Source organism: Fusarium musae, chromosome 7 (assembly GCF_019915245.1).
Source record: "Fusarium musae strain F31 chromosome 7, whole genome shotgun sequence".
Classification (NCBI taxonomy): Eukaryota; Fungi; Ascomycota; class Sordariomycetes; order Hypocreales; family Nectriaceae; genus Fusarium; species Fusarium musae.
Window position 1 is genome coordinate 1,157,006 of NC_058393.1, and position 13,724 is coordinate 1,170,729.

At 49.7% G+C, this 13,724-nt stretch overlaps 5 protein-coding genes across 5 annotated transcripts; 3 read left to right on the forward strand and 2 right to left on the reverse strand.

Moving 5' to 3' along the window:
• MT2 (Sphingolipid C9-methyltransferase 2) lies at positions 1 to 1,701 on the forward strand (the record flags this gene model as incomplete). Its single annotated transcript, XM_044827148.1, has 3 exons — positions 1 to 111; positions 197 to 683; positions 734 to 1,701. The coding sequence occupies 3 exons, from the start codon at positions 1 to 3 to the stop codon at positions 1,699 to 1,701; spliced, it is 1,566 nt and encodes a 521-aa protein (XP_044677742.1).
• Positions 1,702 to 2,555: 854 nt separating this feature from the next.
• Positions 2,556 to 3,462, forward strand: J7337_009554 (uncharacterized protein; the record flags this gene model as incomplete). The annotated part of the gene is made up of 2 exons (XM_044827149.1): positions 2,556 to 3,021; positions 3,077 to 3,462. The coding sequence occupies 2 exons, from the start codon at positions 2,556 to 2,558 to the stop codon at positions 3,460 to 3,462; spliced, it is 852 nt and encodes a 283-aa protein (XP_044677743.1).
• Positions 3,463 to 3,719: 257 nt separating this feature from the next.
• Positions 3,720 to 6,914, reverse strand: J7337_009555 (uncharacterized protein; the record flags this gene model as incomplete). Its single annotated transcript, XM_044827150.1, has 1 exon — positions 3,720 to 6,914. The coding sequence occupies one exon, from the start codon at positions 6,912 to 6,914 to the stop codon at positions 3,720 to 3,722; it is 3,195 nt and encodes a 1,064-aa protein (XP_044677744.1).
• Positions 6,915 to 7,723: 809 nt separating this feature from the next.
• Positions 7,724 to 10,099, reverse strand: J7337_009556 (uncharacterized protein; the record flags this gene model as incomplete). Its single annotated transcript, XM_044827151.1, has 1 exon — positions 7,724 to 10,099. The coding sequence occupies one exon, from the start codon at positions 10,097 to 10,099 to the stop codon at positions 7,724 to 7,726; it is 2,376 nt and encodes a 791-aa protein (XP_044677745.1).
• Positions 10,100 to 12,167: 2,068 nt separating this feature from the next.
• On the forward strand, positions 12,168 to 13,501 carry J7337_009557 (uncharacterized protein; the record flags this gene model as incomplete). The annotated part of the gene is made up of 3 exons (XM_044827152.1): positions 12,168 to 12,614; positions 12,809 to 13,018; positions 13,067 to 13,501. The coding sequence occupies 3 exons, from the start codon at positions 12,168 to 12,170 to the stop codon at positions 13,499 to 13,501; spliced, it is 1,092 nt and encodes a 363-aa protein (XP_044677746.1).
• Positions 13,502 to 13,724: the final 223 nt, after the last annotated feature.

Here is a 13,724-nt window from a genome sequence, read left to right on the forward strand (position 1 = left end):
ATGGCAGAGAAATCAGGCGTCACCGGCGCCGACTTCGAGTTTGTTAAAACTCCTGCTTATCCCAAGCCTGACTTTGACAAGCTTGAGGATGTTGGTGTTCCTACTACCAGGGTAAGTTTTGGCTAGAACGCTCATGATTGTTGCGTTGTCTGTCCTCTTCGATACAAGGGAATCAATGCTAATATTCACCCTATAGTATCCCGCCATCAAGAACGCTCCTCTTCCTGCCGATGGCTCTGGTGCCGATACCTTCAACAACTATGTCCTCATCTCCATCCTGGTAGCTGTCCCTTGGTTCCTCAGCCGAAAGGTTGGCGGTGGACTCAAGACCACCATCTTCTTCGCCCTCATCGTCGATCTTCCCCTGCTCGCCGCTTGGTGGCTTGTCATCTCCTCCATCAGCCCTCGCAAGAATGAGAAGGTTCGCCTTCCTAACCGTGGTGTCGAGCACTACCTCGAGTTCAAGAAGGAGGCCGACCGCCTCAAGTACCGTGGCAGCAACAAGATCCCCATGGAGACCTTCCACGAGATGTACTTCGATGGTGATGTTGATTTCAAGGGTGACTGCCTCGAGGTTATGGAGTACCGCCACGACTGGGCCAGCTTCCGCTTCACCATTGGTCTCATCAAGTTCTTTCTCTTTGGCATGATTCCTGAGGTTATCATGCACACTCGCTCTCAGGGTATGTGCTCCAATTGAGGATCAATTGAAAGATTAACTAACGTATCACAGACGAGGAGCAGGTCCGTGACCACTACGACCGTGGTGATGACTTCTACGGCTGGTTCCTTGGTCCCCGCATGATCTACACTTCTGGCATCATCTCCGACATCAACCGCGAGGAGACTCTTGAGGAGCTCCAGGACAACAAGCTTACTGTCGTTTGCGAGAAGATTGGCCTCAACAAGGGTGACTCTATGCTTGATATTGGCTGTGGCTGGGGCACTCTTGCCCGCTTTGCCAGTGAGCAGTATGGCGCCCACGTCACCGGTGTCACTCTTGGCCGCAACCAGACCGCTTGGGGTAACAGCAGCATGCGCAAGGCCGGTATCCCCGAGGAGCAGAGCAAGATCCTCTGCATGGATTACCGTGATATTCCCGTTCCCGAGGGTGGCTACAAGAAGATCACCAGCCTTGAGATGTCTGAGCACGTTGGTATCCGCCACTTCGGTAGCTTCTTGAAGCAGGTCCACGACATGCTTGATGATGATGGTGTCTTCTTTCTTCAGTACGCTGGTCTCCGTAAGGCTTGGCAATACGAGGATTTCACCTGGGGTCTTTTCATGAACAAGTACATTTTCCCTGGTGCTGACGCTTCTACTCCTCTCGGCTGGGTTGTCGACAAGCTGGAGGGTACCGGCTTCGAGATCAAGCACATCGATACCATCGGTGTTCACTACTCTGCTACTCTCTGGAGGTGGTACCGCAACTGGATGTCCAACCGCGACAAGGTTGAGGCCAAGTACGGCAAGCGATGGTTCCGTATCTGGGAGTACTTCCTGGCCTACTCCACCATCATCTCTCGCCAGGGTAGTGCTACTTGCTTCCAGATCACCCTGGTCAAGAACATCAACTCCACCCACCGAGTTGAGGGCATTGAGACCCAGTTCGCCATCACCGGAGCTCTGGACAACTGCCGCGCTGATCTCCAGTCGTGGGCTCAGAGAAACAACGTCAAGACTCCCTCCGAGTACCTGTAAAGGTATGATCGAGAGGTCGACAGTGACTGGTCAAGTCTTGAGCCGTGCCAGACGCGGCAAGAATTTAATGGAATGTCTTATGATAAGAGGCCAGCTTTGAGTCTTCAGTCACTTACTCATGTGACGGTCAACTCAGGAAATGGGAACTGGATCTATCTGCATATTTAACCCGGAATGCGCCCCCTTGGCCAATAGAGTCGGTTGAGGCTGGTCCAGTCGCAAAGGGCAAGCTTCATGTGTTTCATGATAGATGTGTAACGGCAACATAAAACAAACGGAATGGGTATGGATAAGTATCTATATAGATGCTATATAAGGAATGAATCGAAAAGTTTGTTCGTGTTGACTTGATCGCCTCGTTTTTCTTCCTTGACTTGCAATATGTATCATGACTATCATCGGCTTATCATGACATCCGTAACCCGAAACCCGTGATTTGCCGTGACCTTTCCTACCACATATGACTGCACAGTAAGACTTGAAGCACTTTAAAGCTTGTTTCAATTTATTTCCAATTTAGCTATTGCTTTGCTAGACGCAACATTTATACTTATGGCGTTGATTTTCATCCAATTTTCACATTTTTGTTTGATGATCGTTAAGCCGAGGCTTTCCCACTGTAATACTTTGACTCGGCTACTATTCTAATTGCCAATCATGAACAAGCATTATTACCAGACTCACGGCTTCAATACAATTCAGTATCAAGAGATCTCATCATGAGGCCATTATCTATACTCAACCGCCAGTGTGGTCCTGCATTTCATAGAGCCTATACCACAAAATCATCCTCATCTATAGTCTCATCACTCAAAGCCCACCCGCCAAAGATAATAGCAGACTACCTGACTCCAATGCCCTCTCATCTCCTCACAACCACAATTAACGACCTTCTATACCCTTCGCCCACGGAGTCAAAAATATCGTCGCCTCCTTGCGCTCTTCCTCAAGGCCATCATCTTGTCTACTTCCCCATCCAATTGCCTCCCTCGCGTCTCATTCCTGATGGCGCAGATCCTGATCATTCACCTGGCCCGCCTTATACGCGGCGTGTATGGGCAGGCGGCGAGGTTGTCTTCAGAGGAGATGCGATGAAGCTTGATGCGAGACCGGCGATCTGCAAGGAACAGATCGAGGATGTTACCTTGAGAGGCAAAGAGGGCGAGGAGAAGGTGTTTGTTGATGTGTGGAGGAAATATGGAACTGGGCATGAGATTGAGGGGAGAACAGAATGGGATATCGAAGAGAGGAGGACGCTGGTATTTATGAGGGATGAAGAAGGGTCTGCCTCATCATCATCACCTTCACGTTTGCTCAAGTGTAAGGTTATCCATATCAAGCTCCAGGATCATCATTACTAACACACCATTCTCAGACCCTCAACCACCAAGTCACTCAATCTCACTTACACCTTCACCGGTACACCTATTCCACTTCTCAGCGCTCTCATTCAACGCCCACTCTATTCACTTTGATCCTCAGTTCGCGCGAGAAGTTGACGGTCACCGAGCACTTCTGGTCCATGGCCCGTTCACTCTTGCTCTGATGCTTCGCTTCCTCAACGACCGAATCGGTGCTGGTGTAGCCGTCCACAGGTTCAGTTACAGGAACTACGCGCCTTTGTACGTCAATGAGCGCATGGCCATCAATATCCGCAAGGTGTCAAAAGAAGACGGTGCTGAAGGACGATGGGAGGTTTGGATTGAGGGGCCAGAAGGAGGAATGGCTGTCAAGGGAACAGCCGATGTTGTCAGCAAATAATGACGAATTTGATATGATATTTTGATTTGCTATAGGTGATCTGACAGGATACAAGAAAATCCCGACATGCTACAATATGATTGTCTAGCCAAAAGACTGACATGGACTGAACACCCCAGATGGTACCGCTCTATCCTCCATTATCCTAATTTTCGTTCCTTTCCTATTGATTGATAACACTAGAGTCATTCTGCCTAAAATGCGGCAGAAGCCCTTATCTGTACACACATCATACACACTTCTACCCATTAATACATCTAATCGGCCCATCCGAACACCTCGCCAAGGGACAAGGTGTTGCTACGCAGGCCAGTCAGAGTGACGAGAATAGTCACCAGATCAAGAACGAGCAAGACAGTGCTCGCAAGCATGAAGCGAGGGCTGAAGACACGGTAGAGCATCAGGTGACGACGCAGCCAGCCAGCCCAGCTCATAGTAGCCAGGGCTTCAACGGCATAGAAGATGATGAAGACGCCAATGCCGCGGGTGGCTGTCTCTAAAACCCCCTTCTGCTTGGGGCCGACCTTCCACAGAGCGAGTAGTGGTACAGACGCAGCAGCGATGATCTGGCCTGCAAAACTGTTGAGGATAACCACGATGGGGGTCCAAGGGTAGCGGATGCTAAACAGAGGGATGAAAGCGCTATCCCACTGAATGCTGGACAGCACAGCCTGGTGGCCAGTCTTGAAATAGTAGAAGTTTCCAAGTACAGCAAGCATGATAGGTCCAATAGGGCTGGTCTTGAGTTCGTTGAGATCCAAAATCTCAGCCAGGGTAAGAATCTGCCAGAACATAAGAGCAAGGGCACCACCGCCCATGGGCTTCGAAAGGAGGAAGCACCCCAAAAGAAGGTTGAGCGGGAGCAACAAGTAGCGAGCACCAATAGCGTTACCATATCCAATAATAGTAACAACAGGACGACCGCCAGCTCCAGCAGATTGAAGGAGGGAGACGCAGGGGGGTGCCCAAACAAAAGCAGTGCTTCCGGCAATGAAGGCGAGAGCGAGGACAATCTGGGCTAGATAAACTCCAATGGTCTTTAGGGTTCCTTCGGCGAGACGTCCCGCGAGCCATCCGCCATTGTCAGCGGCATCGATAACCCAGTACAAGGCAGACAAGAACAGGCCTCCGCGAATGACATAGCCAATCCAAGTTGGAGCAAGGCCCTCATACGACCTGCTTGTGACGAGGAACGATTTCATAATGGCTGGAAGAATAAGGCACACAGCAAAAGGAATGGCAAGCTGCCAAATCGCAGAGGTTGAAGAGGCCGAAGAGGCGTAGTATGTAGAAGTGCAGTATGGCATCTGCTCCTCGCGACAAAGCTTGGAGTAGGAGGCGAAGCGGCCAAGAATGATGAAGGCAACAGAGTGGTAAATGCCCAAATATCTCTCCCGTCGAGCCTCAATACGGAATGCAGAAACGGCACTAGCCACACCAAAAGTGGTAATAAAAAAGAGAAGGATTGAATCTTCCCAGATGGTGTAGGAGTTGGAAGCAAATCCAATAGATTGGCTAACAGTGAAGATCACAGCCAACCAACCCCAGAAAGTCGAAGGGAAGACATTGAGAATAGTCCTACCTGCGTCATGCAGGGAAGAGCTGAGACCAGCCATGAAGAGCACGGCAACGAGAGCAACGAGGCCCTCGATAGGCTGCTGGCGATACAGGCCTACGCCTGTAAGAATAGAGACAGCAAAGAGAATCTTGGGGTCCCAGAGGCCCTTGAGGATTTGCTTGTGCAAGACTTCCACAGTCTCAGGCTCGTTCTCCTTGAAAGCCAAGAGTTCCAGCTTCTTCTCGGCATAGTCAAGCTCGGCATCATTCATAATAACGTATTCGTCTTCTTCCTCCCGAGAAGAGTACATCAAGAGCAAGACGAGACCAAACCCAAAGACGACAATACCCATGATCATACGAGGAACATCGAAACGTGCCCAGAGGTCCTTACAGACAGACAGAGTAGTCTCCTGGAACTTGGTCAAGGCAACGTAAGCATCACGATCATTCTTGGCAATAGCGCGAGCAGCCTCCCAAAGAGCAGCGGGAGACTCGGCTCCGTCGGCCTGAGTCAGGCCCCGAGCCTTGTGGTAAGATGCTTGGTATCTCTCAATTCCAGCTGCAGCGACACGCGAAACAGCGTTGAGGTTACGCCAGTCGTTGCCCTTAGTACCAGCAAACGCCTCCTCAATTGGTCCTCCCAGGTTGTTGAAGGGGATAGGAATACCAAGAAGCAGCGCGAGGGTAGGAACGAGATCAATCTGGTTCACTGGTCGAACCTTGGCGTTGGGGGGAGGAACAGCAAAGTCGGAAGAGGTTCTGCCGAAGAAGGGCTTCTTTGAGTACATCCAGAGAGCAGCCTCAACTTCGTCGTCGCTCTCACCACCGTGGTCACCCTTGCTGTCCATACCGTGATCTCCCATAACAACAAGAAGTGTCTTGTCATCGATACTCTCGACAAGCTTGCGGATAAACTCGTCCATCTGGCGAAGCTTGGCTCCCATGGCAGGGTGATCAGGTCCGTATCGGTGGCCAGCATGATCAACACCAAGACAATGTCCAATAAGAAGATCCCATTCACCCTTTCGCTCCTTGTTCAATAGTGGGAAGATGTTGTCAATAACGCCGTTATCAACAGTGTGGAGATCCCAGACGTTGAAGCTGTCATAAGCCTTGCTAATATTAGGCTCGAAGTAACCAGGGAAGAGAGACCACCACGTATCATCGCCAAGGTGAGCAATCTTCTTGCCGGCGTCCTTCAGCTGCATCAACAAGTTGTCCTCCTCGATAGCCGCGCCAGCAAAGTTGCTTCCAACATCAACAAAAGTAGGCAATGTTCCCGTCGTGAGACCCTTGAGTCTCTGCATCGTAGCGGTCGGGGGATCAGCGATAAAAGGGCGAAGGAAGGCATTCTGGGGCGATTTGGCAGCTGTCTCGTAGAGGTAGGGGAAAGCATTGTGGAAGTGCTGAGCTTGCGCCGGATCCTCGGGAACAGTAAAGTCGTATCGAAGCGCGTCAATTAGAACGACAACGGCTCTGTCGAACGATTTAGGGTGCCAGCAACCGCGATCGACATTCAACGAGCCCTTGGTGTTCTCAATTGGAGGTAGTGTGCAGTTTGACTTGTCCTCCAGCACCAGCCGTGTCAACAAGAAACCACTTGTAAAGAGCCAGATGCCGAGCGCGTGGATAGCTAGCAAGACGACCCAAAACGCAGCAGTCCATCGCCAGCGCTTCTCATATGTATTCTGCCGTCTCTTGTCGAGCACCTCGCGTCGTCGCTCCAGAACCTCTACGTTCTCTTCGGCGGGAGGGAGTCCGAATTTTGCATTGGCAGCTTGTTGAGCTGCACGAGCTCTTTCAGCTTTAGCCCATTGTTCCGCAATCTTTTGATGTTCGGTCTGGGGAGGCTGCTGCTGAGCCTTAGGCTTAGCCTTTGGCTTCTGTGGCATCTTGAATGTTCGTAGGTCGGTAGTCAAGAGTGAGGGAACGTAATCGCTATCGAAGGGGATGAATTGAGGCCAGGTTCAGGGCCATTGAGATGCCCGAGCGGCGCAAGATTGATTAAACAAAAAAAGAAGAAGGAAAAAAGGAAAGGAAAAAAAGATTAAATGACGATAGTGGTCTCTGCTGTGAGGGACTTGAATGTTTAGCAGAAGAGCTGTCGACCCTGGTGGATTGTTCAGTGGAGCTCTAATGGAGGAGAGTGGAGTCATTAGAATTGGATACTGACGATAGAGACGGGAGCTTCAACACCAAGCTCAGTATAAGCCAATCAATCATCACATGTTGTTAAGGTCGGACCCAGTATGGTTGTCAATCAAATACGATAGCTTCACAGCAAATACACATCACACCAAGTTCACTATCATAAACACCCTTTTTTTTTTTTTTTTTTTTTTTTTTTTTTTTTTTTTTTTTTTTTTTTTTTTTTTTTTTTTTGCATGAGAGAAGCGCAATTCTGAATTCATTATCGTCAATTCTTTGTGGATCCCTCCAAACTCTAGTAATAAGAAAGTTGCCATATATCAAGTTATCATTCTCAAGCCAATCAATTCGTTCATTGACATCAGTATCGTCCTCCAAGTCTATCTGCAAACATCGAAATCGATGTGACGTGACGTTACGAAATCCACAAATCTCCCTCCAAGAACGCCGCCCATGCTAGATAGATGCATATATTTTCACCAACCAGTCGCTCACGTGTCAGCTTGAAGTCGACAGACAAACGAGAGACACCAAATTCTCAATTCTCGGCCTTTTAGTCAAACATGTCGACATTGGTAGTGGCAGGTGGTTCCGCAGTAGGTCCGCTTGCACGTCTCCTTTCGAGTCGACGCCGTTGTCGTCGATTTTCTGCCGCGGCCGATCCATCAGCTGGCCCTTCTCCAGCAGGCCCAGGGGGCGAGGTGTTGATAGATGGAGTGATGCCACTCCAAGTGCCATGGCTCTCAGCCAAACTAGACACTGTTTGGCCAAACTGGGCCGAGGTGCCGCCTGGCAATAGCGACGCCGGTGTTTGTGCCTGTGTCGGTTGTCCAGAGTAATACGCTGAGTCTTTGCCTCGTCGTTTTTGCTTCGCAAATGAAGGGTTCGGGGGGGACAGAGGCGGCATGGCATCCTCCTCTTCAGCTCTTCGCTCGGCAGCGGTCTCAGCTCGCTTTTGGCTTGAGTCTCTTCGGTAACGTCGGCGGTACGAGGGAGACTCGATTCCAGAGATGCTGCTGGCAGAGTCTCTTCGGCCCCGTGCTGCCTTTGCTTCCTCCTCTGTAAGTCGTCGGAGGGTCACGTTCCTGTCTTTATCATCATGTACCTTCATCTTGACACTGACACTGGCTGGGGATGCATAGCGTTCATAACGCGAATCTTCCTCGCCTGGGGCAAGTCTTGATGTATCTCGGTCACCGGGCCGGCCTTGACGGGACCGCTGAGCCCGAGATCCTGGGGATATTCCTGAGGCTGTGGTTTCAGTGGGTGCCAGGATACCGTGGGGATCAGGTGGCATCGCAGGCATTGAGACATGCTCACTACTGCGTCTCGAGTGGTTTCCTGCACGGCCGGCCACGGGTGGGAGATTTGATTGTGGGGGTAAAGTGCTCATTTCAGTAGGTGGGACGTAGTTACCTCGTGCAGGCCGGGGCTCAATGGTCGATTCCGACATCTCGGTTGATAGAAGCGTGTCCGTGGGAGGGTAGCCTGTTTGTCGACGTTCGATGGGCCGGCGGCTGTCTCGTCTCGTGGGAGAGTCGTGTCCGTCGCCGCCGGCAAACCTGGACAATGAGGTACCGGATCTCAAGTCCTCTTCATCACGTAAGCGTTGCTCTTCCTTTGCTGCCCTCCTGTCCGCCATCTTCTTCGCAAACCATCCGAAGCCAAGGCCACCTAGCAGTCCTTTCGCAAAACCACCACCAGATTTCTCAGGCGGTGGTCGTCGAGAAGGACTGACATAGGAAGAATAGTCTGACTCTTCGAAGAAGCTGCGACCTGAATTTGGCGGGTATCGTTTGCCTCGAGGGGTTACAGATGGAGGAGGGGAGCTCAGAGCAGTCTCGGTATAACTTCCATCAGCGGCGCTCCGCATTTGCGACATTGCGGGAGGTGGAGGGCGATTTCCAGAGGGAGGGAGTAACGAAGTACGGGTGATATCGGGCTCTCTTCTATTATTGGGTGTCACATCGCTGGTGAAATCAGTCCTGGTAAAGTCAGTCATAGTGGGAGCGCTCGCGGTTGCGCGATGGCGTCTGGGTGTTTCAGTCGATACTGCAGAATACTCTGAGTAGTCTTCGTCGCGTGTGGGATTCTTTTTGGAGAACAGTTTTCCGAGTCCCAGGACGGCCAAGAACTTTGCGATTCCACCTCCGGCTCCAGCTCCGCCATTGTCCTTACGTGTTACATCGGAATACTTTTCCCCGGTGTGCCCAGTGAGGTAGCTAGCTGATCCGGTCCTAGAGGGGAGAACTTCTGGTCTTTGGCTGCGATCAAAGGAAGGGGATCGACTTCGGACTCGACTTCCACTGTCTTGGTTCTTATTCTTGTTTCGTCCTCTGGCCAAGGCTGCGAGTCCACCAAGTGCGACGAACGGGCCTAGCCATTTGGCTTTGCTCTTAGGAGGCTCCGATTTGTACTCTGAGAAGTATTCAGACTCTGTATATCGAGTGCGTGTATCTTCTGTTGGCGCCAGCTCAGACCGCATTTCTGAGCGTGCTCCACCCATATAGTAGTCTCGGTGAGAAGCAGACCGCCAACTCAAGATGAAGTACAAAATAAAAAGGAAAAACATCCAGACGGCGTAGAGGATGAACAGGTAGAGTGGTGAGCCGTACAATGTGAGTCCCAGGGGAACTTGAGTAATGCCCAAAAGGGCAATCGCTCGACCGAACCATTGGTGAATCATGATGCGCAATGAGATGGACTTGGCCACCCTTCGCACGATCCAACCGCCCATAAGCTGGACCAGAAATAGAGTAAATATGGCGACACCAATTCCATGATGTGGGTTCGTCAAGCTTCGTTCAGGCCCGACTGCGAAGTAGCCAAGGATAAAGAGAGGCACGAGCAACAAGCCGGAAAAGACGTTGAGTTGGCCATGGTATTTGATGGCCCAGCCAGGACGCCTTGAGTAGAATCTAGCAGTCATGACAGAAAAGGGGATGAGAAAGAGGAATATTATCGTTCCCAAAACGGCATGTGCTAGTACAAGGCCATGATATTGTGTAAGTGTGGAAAATCTGTTTCCCATGCCTATCAGCCAGTGTTAGTCGAATACAATCCTTGAACTCGAAGACGGGCTTAAATACCATTGTAACGCATGGTTTCATGGTTAAGACCCTGTAAATTGGGGAGTAGAAATGTATTTTTGTCGAAGTCCCACGTTCCATCCCCGACGACTTGAGTATTTGAATCATAACTCACTGCACCAGGTGCAGAGAGTTCATCGGTTGCCGGCGCCATGATGGCGACGACAGGAAGGAAAGTTGTGTTTCAGGCGGGATCGGGATGTCTCGCGCGGTAAAGTTTCGAGGTATTTTTGGTTCCTCGTAGCGTTTGGCGTGGTTCTTGTCTCGAGATCGGAATGAAGGAATGTTGTTGATGACCTCGAAGAATGCCTGTAGGTGTAGGTCGAGAAGCGAGGGCGAAGTCGGATGTCTTAGGCTAAGAGTTCTAGCACAAACATCTTGCCTTGGATCCGCTGTAGTCGTAAAGTCGTAGAACTCAAAGACAACTAAGAGATGCCTAGAGCCCAGGTTTGTGTAGGTGAGAAGAAGCTACAAAAAAAAGTACGCAAGCCAAGCTCGAGGACTTGAGTCGTTCCGTTTGGGAGGGAACTCTTTCCCATCACCGTCACCGTTGCCAGTTGCTAAGGTAGGGGTGGTTGGTGGGGAAACCGCGACCCAAGCTAGGCTAGCCAGCGCATCCCATCATCATTCGTAGTCCGTACCTGCCAGGTTTGGAGCATTTCGAAGATATTTGTGGGTCAGAATATAGTGGGGCCGTCAGCGGTGAAGAACAACGGCCCGTTGAGTTTGTAGACGGGAGGCTTCATCAATAGCCGGGCATTGTATTGGATGTGAAGAGTGCCTAGGTAGGTATTCTATCAAATCTTTTTGACTGGTATGGACGCAACTGAGTTATCGTTACACAAGCTAGGCAGTGTCTGAAAAACCTCGATCTTAGTTTGATTTCTAAAGATTTAGTCCCTCTCGGTACTCAACTAACTATGGCTCGCCTCGTTCTTCACCGTCTCTGTGCTCAATCAGAGAACCCACATAGTACTTCTCAAAACTGCAATGTGCTTCGGCTCCGATTTGACACTTGTCAAGCTTTTCATCATGAGGCTGTCTGAACCACTAGGAGTTCGCAGCCTGATGCAATGTGCCCCAGGCCGTGCGCTGTTACGACGTGTCGGCCCAAGTTCCGTATGATCCGTCGCGATGGTACCTGAAGAGTGCAGTCTAGGTTCCCATGATCTTGGGATGATGCTATTACGCAGTGTTCAACTCACTGAGAAGTCAAGGCTTTTGGTTATCTGAGAGATGTAAAATCTGAAGTCTATGCTATTGTGCTGCCAGGATCTGCAAGGTCATGCAGCTAAGCTACCACAGAGTCACACCAAAGATCTCTCCACAAACAGATGCACCGTTTATTATGCAGCCAAGAAACATAATTTGTCCCTTTCTTCTTTCGTCTTTCACTAATGAAGACCAGCTGATTTGTGAAACAATTCTTATGAAACCATCCCTTAGATAGAATGCTGCCCCACCATTTCCTAGAACATGGCCCTTCACATGGGTTGTTAGAGGATTGGGACGAATGTGCCAACAAAGCAGAGGTCTGCTCCAGAATCTCTCAAAGTTTGGAATCTTTTCTTTCTTAATCATAAGTCCAAATCTTATAATGTAAAGTCTGAAGAAAGCATCTCTTGGGGCTGCCTCTAAAGTCAAGAAGTCTGTTGTGTTTCCTCAGCGTATATTACACCCATGTAACATCATTTATCTAAGACTGAATCCTGATCCTACAAACCAACTTACCACGTACAGCCACAGAGCATCAAATGACAGTGGTGTGCTATGAAAGCATGAGCAATTTCCCTTATTATGTTACTAACGTGTGTTTCACTCTATTAAGATGGTCTATAAGTGAAGAAAGACCTCACTAACAAATCCTATTTTTTGTTCTCTTCCTCATTGACCTTTGCACAATTTGAGATGTTGAAAGCTGCCTTTATCACGGCCCTAGTGGCTCTCACTACGTCTGCCAGCGCATGGCTCCCTAATACCGAACCTCATGCCATGAACGAGCGTGACAATGGGATCTTTGTATATCCTCTTCGAACAGATCCGAACAACAAAAGGTGGCTCCCAGCGACCAAAAAGATCCGAGGAGTAAACCTCGGGTCCCTCTTCATCTATGAGCCCTGGATCGATAGCCAAGAATGGGCCAACACAGGTTGCGAGGGAGAAAAGTCCGAATTTGATTGTGTCATGAACAAAGGACAAGATGTTGCAGACAAGAACTTCCAAGCTCATTGGAAACGCTGGATTAATCAAACTGATCTCGACGAGATGTTGAGTTATGGTCTCAACACTATTCGCGTGCCTCTAGGATATTGGCTAAAGGAAGACCTTGTTGATAATTCAGAGCACTTCCCCAAGGTACGTGAAACATTTCTTGGTACGACGTAATTAACATTTGGAGGGTGGTTTGGAATACTTGACGCAACTCTGTGGTTGGGCAAGCGACCGAGGGTTATATATCATTCTTGAGTAAGTCTTTCATAGGGATCGCGACTCCTACTGACTGTAAAATTAGCCTACACGGTGCCCCCGGTGCTCAAGAACCCTGCCAGCCATTTACGGGTCAATATGCTCCTACAAGCGGGTTCTACAGCGGCTATAACTATGATCGCGCGATTGAATGGCTCGAGTGGATGGCCGACATAATCCACACCAAGAAAGAGTATCGCAATGTTGGCATGCTTGAGCTCGTCAATGAGCCGCTCAACTGGGACAAGGCCGTTGATTCCTTGCGAAAGACGTATTACCCCGAGGCCTACAGTGTACTTGATATCCCACTGTTGACGTGATCCAATTCTGACGATTCGTAGGCAATTCGCAATGTCGAGGATAAACTCAAAGTCACCAGCAAGGACCGCCTTCATATCCAAATGATGGGCTCTCTATGGGGTAGCGGGAAGCCAACCGAGTTCCTCGGTGATACCTCATTCACGGCTTTCGACGACCATCGGTACCTCAAGTGGGATACTAGTGTTGAGGTTTCCCATGGAGCATACATCAAGAAATCGTGTTCCGATGATCGCAACACTGACGGCCCCACAATCGTCGGCGAATGGTCACTAGCTGTGCCCGACGATGCTGAGAAGACTGATGCTTGGAATCCTCAGACTCAGAAGGAGTTTTACACCAAGTGGTTCTCTGCTCAGGTGCATGCATATGAAAAGCATACTCTCGGATGGGTCTTTTGGACTTGGAAGGCAAATCTTGGTGACGACTATCGTTGGTCTTATAGAGGTGAGCTCTAATTTTCAAGACGTACGGAGATGATCACTAATAGCAGGAGATGCGGCGAGAGCTGGCGTAATTCCCAAAGACCTCGACTCCCTTCCCAGTGTTTGTTGAATAACTACATCTTATGAGCTTGAGAAAAGACGATGCAAGAGCTGTTGATGCTACTGATTAACATTGGCTGTACTTATTTTATCTAGGTCCTGATTAAACTATTGCTATATAAGACTGAACTGACAT